This window comes from Epinephelus lanceolatus, chromosome 14 (genome assembly GCF_041903045.1).
Source record: "Epinephelus lanceolatus isolate andai-2023 chromosome 14, ASM4190304v1, whole genome shotgun sequence".
Lineage (NCBI taxonomy): Eukaryota > Metazoa > Chordata > Actinopteri > Perciformes > Serranidae > Epinephelus > Epinephelus lanceolatus.
In genome coordinates, this window is record NC_135747.1 from 6,500,371 (window position 1) to 6,518,748 (window position 18,378).

Genomic DNA, 18,378 nt, shown 5'->3' on the forward strand with positions numbered 1-18,378 from the left:
CACATAATGATATGATCATTTATCACATAATAATGTGAAATGAAATGTTTCATGTAATAACATTTTTTTTTTAACAAGCGTTTTTTTGTCTTGTTTTTTCCAAGTGGTGGAAATTGGCCTCCATACATAGATCTACAAATAAAACAAATAACAGATACAACATTCACAAAGAAGACAACAATTAGAAAAAGGAGGTTAGGCTACTTTAAATTAAAATAATCCGTCTGTTGTTTGAAAAAATGTCACGGTACAAAAGATGGAAAGGGAAGGAGGAGCAGAAGTGGAGGAGGGAATAAAATCAAGGGGGTGGAGTGTTTACCAGTTAAATAATGAGGCGAGACAGACATTAGGTAGAGATCAGGAGAGCACACAGCAACATCAGTGGCTCTGAATTCATGACATGGCAACAAAAATCATCTTCTTCACAGTGAATGGGAGACCGGAGCAGGCTGAGTTCCCAGTGGATTGCCCTGCCCAGGATGTCAAAGGTAGTAGCAGAAAATTATGTTACTATCGAAAGTGTACTTCTTCAGGTTAGAAAAATATTTTAAGGTATATCTGAGTGCATACACATGTGCAGTTATAGTGTGTAAAAATCAATGTCTACATGTGTAACATGATCCATTGTTTACATTTGCCAAACTTTTTCCATGTCTACCATGACTTTACACTTCTTGGAAAGATGTAAATATGATGTGAATATCTGATCTGTTATTATAGACTCTAAATTTAAGCTGCATTAACAGAGGACATTGCAATGACAAACACTAATTCTGACAGCTTTTTTATAAACCAAACAAGAAAGCAACTTTAATACGTGCCTGGATCAAATGCACAGTCAGCCATCACACAAGCAGATAAAGGAATTGTATGTGTGTAATGGAGGTTGTTTGAGCTACAGGCAGCGATACAGCTGCTACTGACAGCTCCTCACTTGTTACATAGGCTGAAGGCTTTGTCTGTCACTGGCTTCACATGTTCTTTACTTGGGAGGCAAAAGGAACCTTATTGAAGCTCTCATATATAAAGGTAATAAGAATATATTTATCAATGACAGTTTGTTATTGTGTTGTTTGGAGTATTGTCTATAGGCTATGTAGAGTCTGCATGCATCTGTAACGGTCTTAAATAAAAGTGGAACCACTTTTTAACAAGGCAAGCTTTATAAAAGGCTCATAAGTTACAACTTTTATTAATGTCAGTTAATTGTTTACAGATGCTTAAAGATCAGTGAAAAGGCTTTATTTATAAAGAAAAAAAAGGGGGTGCCACATTATGAAAAATCCCTTTGGTCTATGTTTATCCTTTCTATTTGTTAATTATGCAAATACATGTATAAATGTAGAATATTGGTTACCCATTAATAACAAGTTAAAATGGATTTTGGTCCAGATCCTCTGCCAGGGACGGCCCTAGGATTTTGGATTTTGGTGGCCCTAAAACACTCCCGGCACAATCCCCAAATCACACACTGCTCATAACCAGTGGTGCAGTGGTAGTTGATAAGGTGGGTGTACAACTAGGTAGATAGGAGATTATTGAGGAGGGAGTGGGTATACTTTACTGTATACTCCAGCGGCTTTTTGGCTGATAGGTGTGTGTACTGTCACGACTGTGGCTCAGAGGTAGGGCAGGTCGTCCACTATTCAGAAGATAAGCCATTCGATCCCCAGCTCCTCCTAAACCCCAATTGCTCCCAATGGCTGTTCCATCGGTGAGTGTGTTAAAAACTCAGTAGCGGTTGGCAACTTGTATGGTAGCCTAAAAAAGTGTAAAAAGTGCTTTGAATGGTGCAGGTACACTTACCATTACTGTAAATATCAAGACAACACTCTTTCTAGCATTGTACTGAACATCATATTCTACCCCATATTCAGAACAAATATTCAGTAAATGCTGAAAGCCAGCAGTCCTTGGTGAGAGAATGGCCAAGCTGTCAGCATACATAAAATGATTTACCAAGGTATTACCAATCATACGACCTGTTTTACACCCACTCAATTTCCTGGATAGTTCATCCATGTACAGGTTGAAAAGGGCAGGTGAAAGTAGCCCCCTGTGGCGTACTCCATTGGCCACCCCAAATGAAGAAGAGAGACATTTACCCCATTTTACCTGCATTCTCTGTTTGGCATACCAGAAAGCTAAACTCCTTATAATGCTATCTTTGACGTAATTTCTGAAACAGTTTAAAATGGTTAACATGATCAAATGCCTTAGAGGCATCAATAAAACCAATTAAAACAGAGGAGTTCCGCCTCAGTTACACATGCGTAGCTTCCTTCAAGCCATAAGTGCACAAGTCTGTGCCAAGCTTAGCCTTAAAGCCAAACTGATTGTGTGTGGTGTCAATATAGTGACTTAAGCGGTCAAGCAAAATCCTTTCAAGGACCTTGGATACCACGCTGGCTAAAGCAATTGGCCTATAGTTGTCTATACTACCAACTTTGCCAGCTTTGTCCTTAATAACTGGCACAAGAGTGATGGACAGTATAGAGTCAGGCAGCAGCCCATGTGTCATGAACCCAGTAAAACACATGGTATATATACATATACAGTACAGGCCAAAAGTTTGGACACACCTTCTCATTCAATGCGTTTTCTTTATTTTCATGACTATTTACATTGTAGATTCTCACTGAAGGCATCAAAACTATGAATGAACACATGTGGAGTTATGTACTTAACAAAAAAAGGTGAAATAACTGAAAACATGTTTTATATTCTAGTTTCTTCAAAATAGCCACCCTTTGCTCTGATTACTGCTTTGCACACTCTTGGCATTCTCTCCATGAGCTTCAAGAGCTAGTCACCTGAAATGGTTTCCACTTCACAGGTGTGCCTTATCAGGGTTAATTAGTGGAATTTCTTGCTTTATCAATGGGGTTGGGATCATCAGTTGTGTTGTGCAGAAGTCAGGTTAATACACAGCCGACAGCCCTATTGGACAACTGTTAAAATTCATATTATGGCAAGAACCAATCAGCTAACTAAAGAAAAACGAGTGGCCATCATTACTTTAAGATATGAAGGTCAGTCAGTCCGGAAAATTGCAAAAGCTTTAAATGTGTCCCCAAGTGGAGTCGCAAAAACCATCAAGCGCTACAACGAAACTGGCACACATGAGGACCGACCCAGGAAAGGAAGACCAAGAGTCACCTCTGCTTCTGAGGATAAGTTCATCTGAGTCACCAGCCTCAGAAATCGCAAGTTAACAGCAGCTCAGATCAGAGACCAGATGAATGCCACACAGAGTTCTAGCAGCAGACCCATCTCTAGAACAACTGTTAAGAGGAGACTGCGCCAATCAGGCCTTCATGGTCAAATAGCTGCTAGGAAACCACTGCTAAGGAGAGGCAACAAGCAGAAGAGATTTGTTTGGGCCAAGAAACACAAGGAATGGACATTAGACCAGTGGAAATCTGTGCTTTGGTCTGATGAGTCCAAATTTGAGATCTTTGGTTCCAACCGCCGTGTCTTTGTGAGACGCAGAAAAGGTGAACGGATGGATTCCACATGCCTGGTTCCCACTGTGAAGCATGGAGGAGGAGGTGTGATGGTGTGGGGGTGTTTTGCTGGTGACACTGTTGGGGATTTATTCAAAATTGAAGGCACACTGAACCAGCATGGCTACCATAGCATCTTGCAGCGACATGCCATCCCATCCGGTTTGCGTTTAGTTGGACGATCATTTATTTTTCAACATGACAATGACCCCAAACACACCTCCAGGCTGTGTAAGGGCTATTTGACCAAGAAGGAGAGTGATGGAGTGCTGCGGCAGATGACCTGGCCTCCACAGTCACCGGACCTGAACCCAATCGAGATAGTTTGGGGTGAGCTGGACCGCAGAGTGAAGGCAAAGGGGCCAACAAGTGCTAAACACCTCTGGGAACTCCTTCAAGACTGTTGGAAAACCATTTCAGGTGACTAGCTCTTGAAGCTCATCGAGAGAATGCCAAGAGTGTGCAAAGCAGTAATCAGAGCAAAGGGTGGCTATTTTGAAGAAACTAGAATATAAAACATGTTTTCAGTTATTTCACCTTTTTTTGTTAAGTACATAACTCCACATGTGTTCATTCATAGTTTTGATGCCTTCAGTGAGAATCTACAATGTAAATAGTCATGAAAATAAAGAAAACGCATTGAATGAGAAGGTGTGTCCAAACTTTTGGCCTGTACTGTATATATATATATATACATATATATATATATATTCACAATTTAACTAATAATAACCAACGAATATAATAATATAACACAATATTATAAGAAAATAGTATTGTATTTTTTTTTAAAAGTAGGCTATTGTACGTATCAGTGTCTAAAGTGAATAATGAAGATGAAGATAAAATATTTGAGATTAACAATATATGCGACAGTGTTTATGTAATGAACTCTGTCCAGCTTACAGAAGTGGATTTATCATTTGTGTCTCGGGGTGTACGAATGAACTGACTGGATGTGCTTCTCTAACTGGAATCCAGGAAACAAAAATAATATTGTTTATTTTATTAATAAATTGATTTCATTATTAATACAATGACAAGCAACCACACAACCTTTATAACAATATGATAAATATAGAAATCAACATTTTTTAAAAAATTATGATAATAATGATACAATTGATCTATAAGGCTTTAGTAAATTATTTGTTAACAAATAGTAAAAACGTGAAACCATCTCTCAATAGAGGTGTGTATAAAAAGTCTCCATTTTGAGAATGACTGACATGAAGGTGAACTTTTGAGTGCAGTTGCCTTTTTTCAACCCCATAAATGAGCAAATGCACACAGTATGATAACTGCCAATTTTCATGCCTCAGTATATCTTGAAATAGGTATACCACTGCAACCCTACTCAGGGCAAAGTGTGAAATGACCAGTGAGCTGTTCTTTTCAGATCTGTTCCGCTCTGCAGCCGAGGCAGGACCTCATGACATCCTGAAGTTGTACAATCCTAAAGGCAACATCATCAACATCTCCCCAAGCCTGGACCCCAACAGCCCAGACTCCTGCTACAAGCTGGAGGTGGTGGCTGCCGACTGCAACAGTGAGCCGTTAGGTATCTTTAACTTTGCACCATTGGAATTGCGGTGCATAAGTTTGTTTAAAATGACTGACAGGCTCCCTTTTTTCTTATCCTTCAAGGTGCAGAGCTTGCTGGTGCACTAGGATTTGACCTCTCCTCCATGGAGAAAAGGTAGGCAAGGTGGGAAATAACAGAAAACAGGACATGCTTTGGCACAAGACTTTGCGCAATGTAGACCAAAGGTCTGGATAAATGTATGATGACTTAACACCTCAGTGATAGTGTGTGATCTCAGACTGCAGGGCCTGGAGAAGAAAATTGTGATCGAGGCCGGTGAGACGCCTGCAGTAGTGTATGAGATGAAGAAACAGGTGGATTCATTCCGGGAGAAACTAGAGGTACAATACTTTCTGTATTTGGTGGTTTTGAAGCTCTGCCCTAGAAAGGTAAACGCAGTAACTACAATTTTGGTCCAAACTGAGTAAATTAAACCTTTGGATATCTGTTCTATCTTTGTGGCAAAATTGTACTGGTTCAATCGTGTTCTGTTTTACAGAAAATAGGATGTAAAAATTGCAGTAACTATAACACCTAACCAAAATAAGACAGTAAAAGACAGTAAATATAGTTACTGCGCTCTGTCTTGGGTCCCAGGAGATCTGGGATTCTACTGGGTCTAGGATATTATAATATTATTATATTATTATATTATAATATTGCAGTAAGCATATTACAAGCAACATCACTGATGATGATGTTGTTGATGATGATGATGACAATGATGATGATGATGATGATGTCAGGGAATCAGAATATAGGTCAAACCTGATGTAGTGAACATAACAACAAAATAGCACATAAGTGTTGCTTAAAACTGTCTTTGTCACAGTTTCCTCATACTGAACAGATAAGACACTAAAATTGTAGTCACTGCATTTTGTCTTTGCATCACCTATAGAGCTGTTAAAGGCCAGGGTCTTTCACAGTGGGTCCGTGAGCCTTACAGGGTCCTCAGAGTTACCAACCCAGTCTCACTCCTAAGTCATCGAAATCCGGTGCTTGGTCAGTGACTTCTGGCATCAGACACAGACGATAAAAGCCATCCTCTCATGTTGGCACGATATGCAGCCACTCACTGTTGTAGCATAACAGCATCTGGCGGCGTCAGGGGCAAACACAGCGGGACAAGAACGAAGTTGAGGTGGCAAAAGTCTGAGTCGGGCATGTGGGACGGGTGGTGGATGGGTCCAACAACCAACACACGTCAACATCAACACCGTCAACAGCCAATGCACCCATGGCAGTCCATGACCAGATATGATAGATAGATTGCTATGTGATGATATGTGATCTTGATCTTGACAAGTTTTAATTAATTTTTTCAAAAAGTAAAATGTATCTGAAAATACACATTAACATGAATCCAACATATTATTAGGGAAAATAAATTGGCACAATCATGAAACCTATTTAATTAACAGTACAAAACATTAATGATCAGCTAACTGTTACCCATGATTCCTATGCAATCATGCAGCACTTTTTTTTATCAATTATTGGCCAATTACCTGTATTATTACCAGTATGTCAGAAATTAAGAAATTAACAGAAATTAAGGTAAAATATGAGAGAATGTTGCTGCATGAGTCCCAGTGTTTTGCTCTAGCCTGCAGGCTCTGCTGACTGGATTTGTCTCCATCCCTTTTCAGAGTGTGGAGCATCTGAGCTGGCTGGGATTGTTTAAAGACCTGTCAGAGGGAACACACAAGCCCTCCCCATTCTACCACAAGAGAACCCTGCATAAAACCAGGAAGGAGTGTGAGCATGTACGGGAAAAGTTCCTTCAGATGAGGCACGTCCACATGCAAAAATCCCTAAAAACGACAGCACTCCATTTATCTTACCAAGTAATCATTAATGCTTCTGTAATCACCTTTGCAGCTCCCTGGAGGTGTCAGAAGAAGTAAAACAGTACTTAAAGACCCCAACCTTTGATAACTGGTAAGTTTCAATGTGACCAATATGAATGTAGACATGGTTCTGTGTCACCTGCAACATCAGTGTTCATCACCGTGTTTTCTTTGTGCCTGCGTGATCACAAACAAACAACGCGTGCACCTGTTTCCTTAGTGTGCAGACAGTGAGGCAGGCTGTCCGCTAATGACAGTCGTGCCCAACAAGCACCTCTGATGCGCTTCTGAAGAGGACGGGAGACGTCTCCCTTTTCTTCTGATCGACACACTCATCTCAATATGAATAGGCCTGCAGAGGGCTCACAAATCAAAAGGTTTAATCAACAGCCCATGTTTGAAGTGGGCTTCATGGGGGAGTGCATGCAGCATTCAGTAAGGTTCATTCATCATTTCATTTGTCCAAAAGCTTTTAAAGCAAGCCCACAATGGTGGTGGTGGATAGATATGCGGTTATTCACAGGCTACAGAATGACAGCTGAAGCTTGGGACGTCACATAATCATAATAGATTATAGGATTCCTTTGAAACCCTGATGAAATATGCTTTTTGCTTCCTGCTATGTGGCATAGAGAGATTATACAGGTTGGCATTGTTTATTATTGTCAACAAATCCCATGAAAAGACCAAAACCAACAATTATTTAGCCTGTTTTTTAACACTTTATGACTTCCTTACCTGGTCTCTGACGCTCAGCCCCAACCCATTCCTACTGAAGACATATTTATTAAATATTCCAAAATAAATCAGCAGTTTTCCAAAATACTGATGTGTGTATGTATATATATATATAAATATATATACAATGTTCTGATGTAATGTGCAAATATGATGTAATGTGTAAAATATGTGTGGTTTGCAGAGACGTATAATGCCAAACATTTTTCCTAGCAACTTGATTGATAATGCTCAGAGCAGTGAGGTTTATGTGGAAGCCTTTGCTAGTTATTCATACGTTCAGTCATTTCTTAGGTGAGATGCCTTCTTTAAATTATTTTTTTATTATATCAGCATAATGATGTGTGGTGTTGGTGTGTGTGTGTGTGTGCAGGCAGTGGGAGGATGCAGAGATCATGGTGCTCCTGCAAGTCATGTACACAGACTTAGATTTCATAGCAGCTTTCAACATTGAGCCCGAAGTACTGCAACAGTTCCTGTTTGAGGTCTATCGAAGATACAACAACATCCCTTTCCACAACTTCAAGCACTGTTTCTGTGTTACCCAGATGGTGAGTGTGTGTGTGTGTGTGTGTGTGTGTGTGTGTGTTAGAGTGACACTGAGAGCCCAACTATGTCTGTAATCATGAAATTGTGCAATCATGCCAAATCATTCTTGATGGCTAATTGAAGGACATCTGGCCCTCAAGGGTTGAGAGGTGACTCAAATCAGTGGACAGCTCTGCAGGTTAGACAGTTTATCTCAACACATTCATGAAGAACACATGATGATTTTAATTCTTGCCTTTAACATTTCTTTAAAAATGGCTGATGCATAATGGATTCAACCTGCATTAATCAATGCGTTTGGTATAAACAGATGCCTGTGGGTTTTTAGCCACCTTTATCTTATTTTAGCTGATTATTTTTGGTAAACATTTAGTTGATGGTTTAGTTTGAGCACCTCTCACTATAAGCAACTCCTTCAAGCAAAAAAAGTGAGGCAACCAAGATGGTTTGAAGGCAATTTTACATAATGGACAAACATTTAATTACAAGTTTTGCATCCATCACATGATACTGTATGGCCCAAAAAGACTTTTTCCCATAGCCTAATGTGAAAGAGATCTGTAAATCAATAGACTAACTCTTTTGAGCTTCACAGTCACTGGAAATCCCTGGCTGTATGTTTAAGTCATTTTTATCCCCATCAAAGTTAGTGGCAAGCTAAACCAGACGTTAGCGGCTCGCCTGCAGTAAGTCTCTCATGCACTTGCTCTATCGGCCCTACAATGCAGAACATCCGGGTAATTTCATACACAGGAATCAAGCTTTTTGGCTTCATGTGACACCGAACAACATTCATTGGAAAGCATGGAGCCTATGGAAGCAACTTGTTGACTTACTATCCTCTACAAAATATTCAATTGATTAGTTTTTATTTAAAAAATATTGATTGCTACAGCTTTAAGGACAAGATTTTGTGTAATTAGAAAAGTTGTTGCTTATCCATAAACTCAACTGAGCATTTTAGCATCTTTCTGATATCCAAAAATACATAACTGTAAACTAACTACTAAGTTATCTATCTGAAGCATATGGCAGCTAGAGCCAGATATATATCTCTGAGAAGTTAGTGGAGACTAAAACAAAGCTAAAATGAGAGTAAATATTGGACTTACTTTCATCAGGTTGTTTGCTAACATGTTAGCTGTAACAACATTATAACAGGCTATGTCAAGGTTGCGTTTATGGTTGTATTGCCCCCAAGTGGGAAAAAAACAATTAATGATGCTTTAATCATTTTATTGTTCAGAATAAATGGCAGCGTTCTTTAGCGACATTATGTACATGATGATCTCTCCAGTTCTCATTCTGTACTCATTCTTTATTTCTGAGCAGATGTATGGTTTGATCTGGCTGACTGACCTGAAGAGTAAGATGGACAGCGTCGACCTGCTGATCATGCTGACCTCTGCAGTCTGCCACGACCTTGACCACACAGGATACAACAATGCCTATCAGGTATGTGACATCCACTCTTTGTGCTTTTGCAGATAGTGTGTTCTTGCTGAGTCAAAACACAAAGTAGGAATTTAGCACTAATTTGACTATTATGACTTGATTTCTCAAACTCAGACAGCTGCAGCCTTATGTTATAGCTGAAGCCTTTTGTATTAGAACGCCCTTTTTGGCATTCAGCCTTTTAGATTTTGTGCCTCATCAAGTACATTGCAATTACTTTGAGAATAGAGCTTTTCACAGCTAATATGAACAGGGTAAAACTTAAACCATTTACACTTCCATTGTATATATGGGCATGTGGATATTGTATTTTAAGATAGACTTAAACATTTCTATTACCACCACGGGGTTGTATGCCTTCACAAACCTGTCAAGTTGTTAAAAACATAGATGCCCCCCCCCCGGCAACACAGAGGATGTATACAACTAGCAAAGTTTTAAGGTGGGCACCCAAGTTTAAAGTCACCTATTCAGTATCTGACCAAATGTGTCTCACTGTGCTCCTGGCCAGAAAAGTCTTTTTGCATTATGTTTATATTTTAACATTATGATGACCTTAGACCTTTTGAATATAAATGTTATCACTTCATCATTATGTCCTATTAGACGTTTGAATAAAATTTTGTCACAGTTAGCATATGAATTCCTGAGTTATGGCAAAAAAAACATGTTTTGTGAGGTCACAGTGACCTTTGACCCTCGACCACAAAATTCTACCAGTTCATTCATGAGTCCAACTGGACATTTGTGCCAAATTTTTAATGAATTTCCCTCAAGGTGTTCTTGAGGTACCACATTCATGAGAATGCCATGAACATTGTCACAGTGACATTGACATTTGACCAACAAATTTTTATCAGTTCCTTGAATTCAAATCAACATTTGTGCCAAATTTGAAGAAATTTCCTTGAGGCGTTGTTGAGATATTGCTTGCTCTTGGCCAATATATACTAATAGCTGTTTATCTTATATACAGCATGCTGTATCATTGACATAAGCACATGATAAACCCTCATAATGTTTCCAGTCTGTTGTATTTTACTTTTTTAATTTGAAATTCAACATTTAAATTTTAATCCAGTTTTCCATTGTTGTCTCTTGAGGCTTTGGCACCAATGTATGCAGAACTGCTTTAATACCAACTCTATTTAATGTTAATCTAAACTGATATCTGACTATCTTTCAGATAAATGCTCGGACTGAACTTGCTCTCCGCTACAATGACATCTCTCCACTGGAGAACCACCACTGTGCAGTAGCTTTTGAGATACTGGAGAAGGTAAGGATGAAAACCTGTTGTTTGTTCAAAAATTTCTGCCCAAGCTACCATGAAACATACATTTTAGTTTAGGGATTTAAACCAAGACAAGACCAGACAAGGGCAGGGCTATCACCATGAGATAGAGTCTGTCAACTCTGCAGTCAATGAAGGATTTTGTGTTTTGTAGACAGAGAGCAACATATTCAGGAATTTGTCCATGGATCAGTACAAACGGATAAGGGAAGGGATCATCAAGTGAGATCATCTTTCTGGTTTTCTTAACATCCACATTTTCCCATGTTACTCAGCCGTAATGGCACTACACTTCATGGTACTGAATGGATTTTATTCTGTCATAACTGCAGATGCATCCTAGCCACTGACATGACGAGGCATAATGAGATTCTCAACAAGTTCAAGTCCATCCTGCCAGCTTTTGACTTCACCAACAAGGACCACAGAGATGTGGTAAGAGGAAAATAGTGTAATAAGGAGCCGCTTTTTATGTTTTACTCTTAATAATACTACTAGTTTATCCTACACATAAAACGCAAAATAAAGAATACAACTAAGGGATAAAATAATTTCAACTTTTAATCTGTATGTTTCTGTATTATGGAATAATATGATGTCACTAAACTTGTCTAATTAGACAACATAGATGAAAATACCTGTGTGGGTGGGCCATGGTCGTTTGAGCCATTGAACTGACAAGACAGGACGTTGAATTTTTACTCCCTCGCTTGAAGCAGTAACCCTCCCCCAACCCGGAGAGGGCAATCCACCGGTTTCTGGCAGAGGACCATGGCCTCAGACTTGGAGGTGCTGACTCTCATCCCAACTGCTTCACACTCAGCTGCACACTCCCAGTGCATGCTGGAGGTCACGGTGTGATGGAGCCAACAGAACCACATCATCTGCGAAAAGCAGAGATGCAATTCTGAGGTCCCCAAACCGGACTCCTTCCTCCCCCCGGCTGCGCATCAAAATCCTGTCCATGAAGGTCACAAACAGGATTGGTGACAAGGGACAACCTTGGCAGAGGCCAACACCCACCGAGAACGTGTTCGACTTTATACCAAGTATGCGGATACAGCTGTCACTTTGGTCATACAGGGACCTGATGGCTCGTAGCAGTGAGCCTGGCAACCCGTACTCCCATAGTACCCCCCACAAGACCCACGAGGGACGCGGTCGTAAGCCCTCTCCAAGTCCATAAAGCACATGTAGACTGGATGGGCAAACTCCCACGACCCCTCCAGTAGCCTCGCAAGTGTAAAGAGCTGGTCCACTGTTCCACGGCCAGGACGGAATCTGCATTGTTCCTCCTGAATCTGAGGTTCGACAATCAGTCGGAGCCTCGTTTCCAGCGCTCTGGAGTAAACTTTACCCGGGAGGCTGAGCAGTGTGATACCCCGATAATTGGAGCACACCCTCCAGTCCCCTTTTTTGAAGATGGGGACCACCACCCCGGTCTGCCACTCTGCAGGCACCGTACCCAACCTCCACGCGACACTGAAAAGGCGTGTCAACCAAGACAGCCCAACAGTGCCCAGAGCCTTCAGCATCTCAGGGCAAATCTCATCCACACCCGGTGCCTTGCCACTGGGGAGCTTTTTAACTACCTCAGCAACTTCTGCCAGGGATATGGGTGAGAATTCCTCCAAGTCTTCAGGCTCTGCCTCGTTCACAATGGACGTGATGGCTGGGTTCAGGAGGTCCTCAAAGTGCTCCTTCCACCACCTGACGATGTCCCCAGTTCGGGTCAGCAGTTCTCCCTCTCTGCTGAGCACCTTCTGAGACAAGCCCTGCTTTCCCTTCCTGAGTCGGTTAACGGTCTGCCAGAACTTCCTTGAGGCCAACCTAAAGTCCTTCTCCCTAGCTTCCCCGAACTCCTCCCACACCCGGGTTTTTGCTTCAGCGACCGCCACAGCTGCAGCCCTTCTGGCCAACCAGTACCTGACTGCTGCTTCAGGAGACCCCTGGGCCAGCCAGACCCGAAAGGCCTCCTTCTTCAGCCTGATGACCTCCCTCACCGCTGGTGTCCACCAGCAAGTTCTTCAGTTGCCGCCCCGACAGGCACTGACAACCATCTGACCACAGCTCCTAGCAGCCGCCTCCACAATAGAGGCTTTGAACATGGCCCACTCAGACTCCATGTCCCCAACCTCCCCTGGGATGCACGAGAAATTCTCCTGGAGGTGGGAGTTGAAGACCCCACAGACAGGGCCTTCAGCCAGACATTGCCAGTTCACCCTCACTACACATTTGGGTTTACCAGGTCTGTCCGGCAGCCTCCCCGCCATCTGATCCAACTCACCACCAGGTGGTGATCAGTTGACAGCTCTGCTCCTCTCTTCACCCGAGTTTCTAAGACACACGGCCGCAGATCTGCTGATACGACCACAAGATCGATTGCTGATCTTTGGCCTAGGGTGTTCTGGTACCAGGCACACTTATGAACCTCCCTGTGCTCGAACATGGTGTTTGTTATGGCCAGTCCATGAGTCGCACAGAAGTCCAATAACAACGTACTACTCGGGTTCAGATCAGGCAGGCCGTTCCTCTCAATCACCCCCCTCTAGGTTTCTCCATCATTGCCCACGTGAGCGTTGAAGTCCCCCAGGAGAACTATGGCACCCCTTGCAGGATGCCGCCAAGAGACTCCAAGAAGGCCAGGTACTCCGCACTGCCGTCCAGTGCATAAGCACGAACCACAGTCAGAGACCTTCTCTTTGCGACCCACAGTCACTTCGAGATGACCCTCTCACTCTCCGGGGAGAACCCCAACACGGCAGCGCTCAGCCGGGGGCTTGTGAGTATCCTCACACCCACCCGGTGCCTCTCACCCTGAGCAACTCCAGAAAAAAGCGAGAGTCCAGCCCCTCTCCAGGAGTTTGGTTCCAGAACCAGTGCTGTGCGTGTTGGTAAGCCCAACTATATCTAGTCAGAACCGCTCCACCTCCCACACCAGCTCCGACTCCTTCCCCACCAGAGAGGTGACGTTTCACGTTCCAAAAGCCAGTCCATGACTCCAGGGATCGGCACGCCAGGGGCCTTGCCCCTGCCTGCCGCCTGGCACACAATGCACCCAACCCCAATTTCTGTCCCTGTGGGTGGTGGGCCCACAGGGCGACGGCTCCATGTTGTCTTTTCGGGCTGAGCCCGACCAGGCCCCATGGCCTAAGGTCCAGCCACCAGATGCTCACTGGCGAGCTCTCCCCCTGGGTCTGGCTCCAGGAGGAGGAGGCCCCAGTGTCCCCATACCAGGCAAGGTACTCTGCTCCCGAAAGTAATAATAAATGTATGTAATAATAAAAACCAACTAAACAGATCAAAAGAGGGATCCCTCCTCAGTTGCTCTTCCTGAGGTTTCTCCCCATTAAAGGTTTTTTTTGGGGGAAGTTTTTCCTTATCCGCTGTGAGGGTCCTAAGGACAGAAGGACGTCGTATGCTGTAAAGCCCTCTGAGGCAATTGTGCTTTGTGATATTGGGCTTTATAAATAAAATTGAATTGACTGATCAAACCAATAACACTGATTTAAAAAAAAAAAAACTAACAAATGAAATAAACATAAGGCTATAAAAACATTTAAAACATGAATTCAATTAAATAAATAGCTAAATAACATTTGAATATTGGTCATAAAACATTCAAAAGCCATGCTAAAGACATAGGTTTTACCATTATGGATATAAACACCTTCTGTTGCACTCAGATTCTCAGGTAGACTATTTCAGTGGCTCAGGAAATAAAAATGTAGTGAGACTTTACCTATTACTCTCGAGATAACAACATTTCATGCTGATGTGATGTGAAAACTAAAAACTGCTTCACCTCAAGTAAATGCAATGCAAGAACATGTGGTCCTTTTAAAAACAAGCAGAAGATTATCTGAATCAAGAATGAAACCTGACCAATGTAAAGACTTTCAAACGGGTGTAATCTGTCCTTCTGGTCCTGCAGGACTAAGGCAGAGGAGGTCTGAATCAGCTGTAACTGATCTGTAGTTGTATCAGTTTGGGTAGATAGGACAGCATTGTAATAGTTCAACCTGCTAGATATGAAAGTGTGCATTAATGGACACACTTTTATCTCATTTTAAGGACTTTGACATTAGGATTATAAATGTTAGAATAACAGGTATATCTGACACTCCATCATACAGTGATTCAAACACTGGCCAAACTCTATACCTCTGTCTTTTCCCCATAATTTTTTCCCCATTGTGTCTTAAGCTGATGATGATTCTGATCAAAGTGAGTGACATATCCAATGAGGCGCGGCCCATGGAGGTAGCTGAGCCCTGGTTGGACTGTCTTCTACAGGAATTCTACAACCAGGTAACTGAGTCCTGTTGTTCATAAAGACATGTCATACTGTGGTGACACCCAGATATTTATTCCCCAACCACAGAGGACTATTTACACATGATCTGACCTTCTAAAAAGTTACACAAGCCAGCCCTAGAAGTACAGCCAACTGTGCCAACTGTGTCGTCTATCTGCCCTCAGAGTGATGTGGAGAAGTTAGAGGGTCTTCCAGTCACCCCCTTCATGGATCGGGACAAAGTGACCAAGCCTTCATCTCAAACAGGCTTCATCAGATTCGTCCTTTTGCCTCTCTTCATCGAGCTGGCCAACCTCTTCCCCTGCTTGGAGGTGATTTTCTTTTTTAAAGAATCATGAATATCCAGTAAATTCACTGCGCAGTAGGTTACTCTGGGACATGAAGGGGATCACTTGCTATATGAAAAACAGACAAGGGTGAGGGAAAGTTTGCATACTTGGGGTGGAATTTGATCAATTCCTCATTCATTCTGCAGCAACACATTATCAACCCGGTACGGAAGGCTCTCGATTACTACACAGAGATGGAGAAAGCGCTGGAGAGGGAGCAACAGAACCGTGCTCAGAGTGAGAATGCAGCCAGGAATAAGGAGCTGACTGTGGGCACACAGAGCACAGCTGACAGCCACACAGATGCTGGGCCCGAAGCCTCGAAACCAGACGCGCTCTGAACTATGGTGGACAGCACACTTAGTGCCAGTGTGATTTCAGATTGATTCAAATGTATTCTAACCATCTAAATTAGTCAAATGAGTAATGAATAATTACACAATTCACATCCAAATGAACTGACAGGGCAAGTTTCACATTCCTGGCAGACCCAGAATCAGTAACCTGCACAGAGCTGGTAATACACTTTGGTGCCCAGTCGAGTAAGACAACGATTCACCTGAGCTGTGTAGAGGAGACCGCCATTCCAACTTAACATTATCTTAAATCATTTAGTGCTTCATAGCCTCAAAAAGCCTCCAGACAGACAGAGTTACATAAGCCTGATCCCTTGCCCATGAAGTCCAACGGAGCTGTAGTCTTATTGAATAATCTGTGTTCTTACTTAAAAAAAATATTCAGAGAGTTTGACTGCAGGAACAAAAAAACAAACAAACAAAAACATAAGGGCTATTGGCAGATTGAAGTGGAGACAGTTTTAATTATTCATGTTTAGATTGATCACATTGCATTATAGAATTATTGTTTAAACCATTAAAATATTAATATAATTATCATACTTTCAAATAAATATATATATATATATTTAGAGCCTTTGCGTTTAGAGCTCTTACACCTTGGAATGACCTGCCTGAGGAAATCAGGGTGGCAATTTTCTTGTCTTTTAAATCACTTGTAAACCCCACTTTTCAAAGAATTGCATTTCTGTGATTTAATCTGTTTCATGACAATTTATTCTGTTTTGCCCTTTGTGTTTTCTTATGTTGAGTTTTTGGCCTTTTGTCCATTTCATTCTTTTCACGTTATTAAATGTGTTCTGATTTTATTGTAAAGCACTCTGTAACTGTATTTTGAAAAGCACTATATTAATAAAGGTTATTGTTATTATTATTACAAACTGTTATACTGTCATTACTGTAAATTGTACTGAATGAGGCAAAGTGGTTTGTTGCTTGTTGGCTTTCAGAGTCTGTAATTTAAAGAAAAAAAACATTCCTCAAAACATTACATCAGTACATTAAGGGGCTGTGCCATTTCACAAAAACAAACAAACAAACAAACAAACAAACAAACAAAAACATAAGCGCTATTGGCAAATTAAAGTGGAGACAGTTTTAATTATTCATGTTTACATTGATCACATTGCATTATAGAATTATTGATTAATCCATTAAAATATTAATATATACCCATACTTTAACAGTATAACTTGTATTTTTGTGACTAACAGCAGCAGGATCATTAATAGGCCTTTTTCATGGAGGACATTTTGACATGTCACAGTGGGAACAACACAGGTATAAATACTAAAGTTACATTTCACTTTGCTGTGTTGATTTCAGGATCCTTGTATCCTGCATGCCTGCTCACTGACACTCTCACTGGAGCACTTGAACAGAACAGAGCCTTGGTGAGTGTTAGTAGTAACACCTAGACATTATGCTATCTGTTTCCTCCTGAGGAGTTCTAAATCTAACAATTCCACTTGTCATTAGGTGTAGAATACACTACTGGGCTGTAGGTGTCACGTAGGCTCAGTCAGTCATCCAGACTGAAAGCCATCAATACAGTCCTGTGATGCTCATATTTCTGTCAAATGAACAATAGATCAGCAGCCTACTATACTGGTTGTGTGTGTGTATGGGCAAACACTTAAAGAATGAATGAATCCCACTTACTAAAACAATTTCAGACTTGGAATATAATAAATATTGACACAAAATACGGTGTCACGAGGGTTGTGATGAAAAAAAAAACATGTTTTTGTATTTTCATCTCCATCATGAAGTTTGAATCTTAAAACCTTCATAATATCCAAGCAGCAGATGGTAGCTTGCAATGTCCTGTGGTTTAAAACCCATGTTGTTTTCTGAGTGTTTTACCATTCAGACTTTACAAGAAATGTACCGATGTTGGCCAAATATTACCAATATTGGCAATATTTTGCCAACATTAGAACTATTTTATTGTAAATGAATTACATTGGACTGACGTTTGACTGTTACCAAGTTTGAATAAGTTTATCTGAAGCTACTTTATTTGGTTTACCAATTGTGCAGCCAAACCTCCAACTAGAGCCTCTGACAGCAGCCTGCAGCTGTCGCCTCCACCTGTCACCCGTCAAGTGAAAACAAGGATTCTATTTTTCTGTGTTATAGTACATCTAAGAATAAAATTTAAAGTGGAAACTCTCTGTGGTTTTCTGCAGGCCCTGTTGGACTTAACAAACTCCAGGTCAACCAGGAGCTGTTTAAGAGCTGGGAAGACAATTCCATCTACCAAAAGTTTCGACCTCTGTCAACCTCCACCTTAAGACCCAGTTAAAAGCCCTAATTCCTATTTCTGTCACTGTTTCCTAAAACTTGCTGGGTGACACTGGCCTGTGAGAAAGCTGTGTCTAACCAGCAGGGT

At 41.4% G+C, this 18,378-nt stretch overlaps 1 protein-coding gene across 2 annotated transcripts; it reads left to right on the forward strand.

Annotated features, from left to right (window-relative positions):
• Positions 1-347: 347 nt before the first annotated feature.
• On the forward strand, positions 348-16,858 carry LOC117251162 (high affinity cGMP-specific 3',5'-cyclic phosphodiesterase 9A). 2 transcript variants are annotated; one of them, XM_033617179.2, is made up of 14 exons: positions 348-488; positions 4,906-5,067; positions 5,154-5,205; positions 5,330-5,432; positions 6,744-6,886; positions 6,976-7,035; positions 8,056-8,233; positions 9,564-9,686; positions 10,873-10,965; positions 11,135-11,202; positions 11,313-11,415; positions 15,187-15,291; positions 15,463-15,609; positions 15,774-16,858. In XM_033617179.2, exons 1-14 carry the CDS (start codon positions 401-403, stop codon positions 15,966-15,968), a joined length of 1,620 nt encoding a protein of 539 aa, XP_033473070.1. In that variant the 5' UTR covers positions 348-400; the 3' UTR covers positions 15,969-16,858. The 2 variants fall into 2 exon arrangements, with proteins under 2 accessions (XP_033473070.1, XP_078030404.1); XM_078174278.1 differs by having other exon boundaries at positions 4,906-5,055.
• The last annotated feature ends 1,520 nt before the right edge of the window (positions 16,859-18,378 follow it).

Bases quoted from the DNA above. Each gene is read 5' to 3' on its own strand.
- LOC117251162 (XM_033617179.2), top strand. From the start codon at position 401: ATGGCAACAAAAATCATCTTCTTCACAGTGAATGGGAGACCGGAGCAG. The intron at 5,206-5,329 runs GTAGGCAAGGTG...GTGTGATCTCAG, and splicing joins CTCTCCTCCATGGAGAAAAG to ACTGCAGGGCCTGGAGAAGA. The intron at 9,687-10,872 runs GTATGTGACATC...ACTATCTTTCAG, and splicing joins GATACAACAATGCCTATCAG to ATAAATGCTCGGACTGAACT.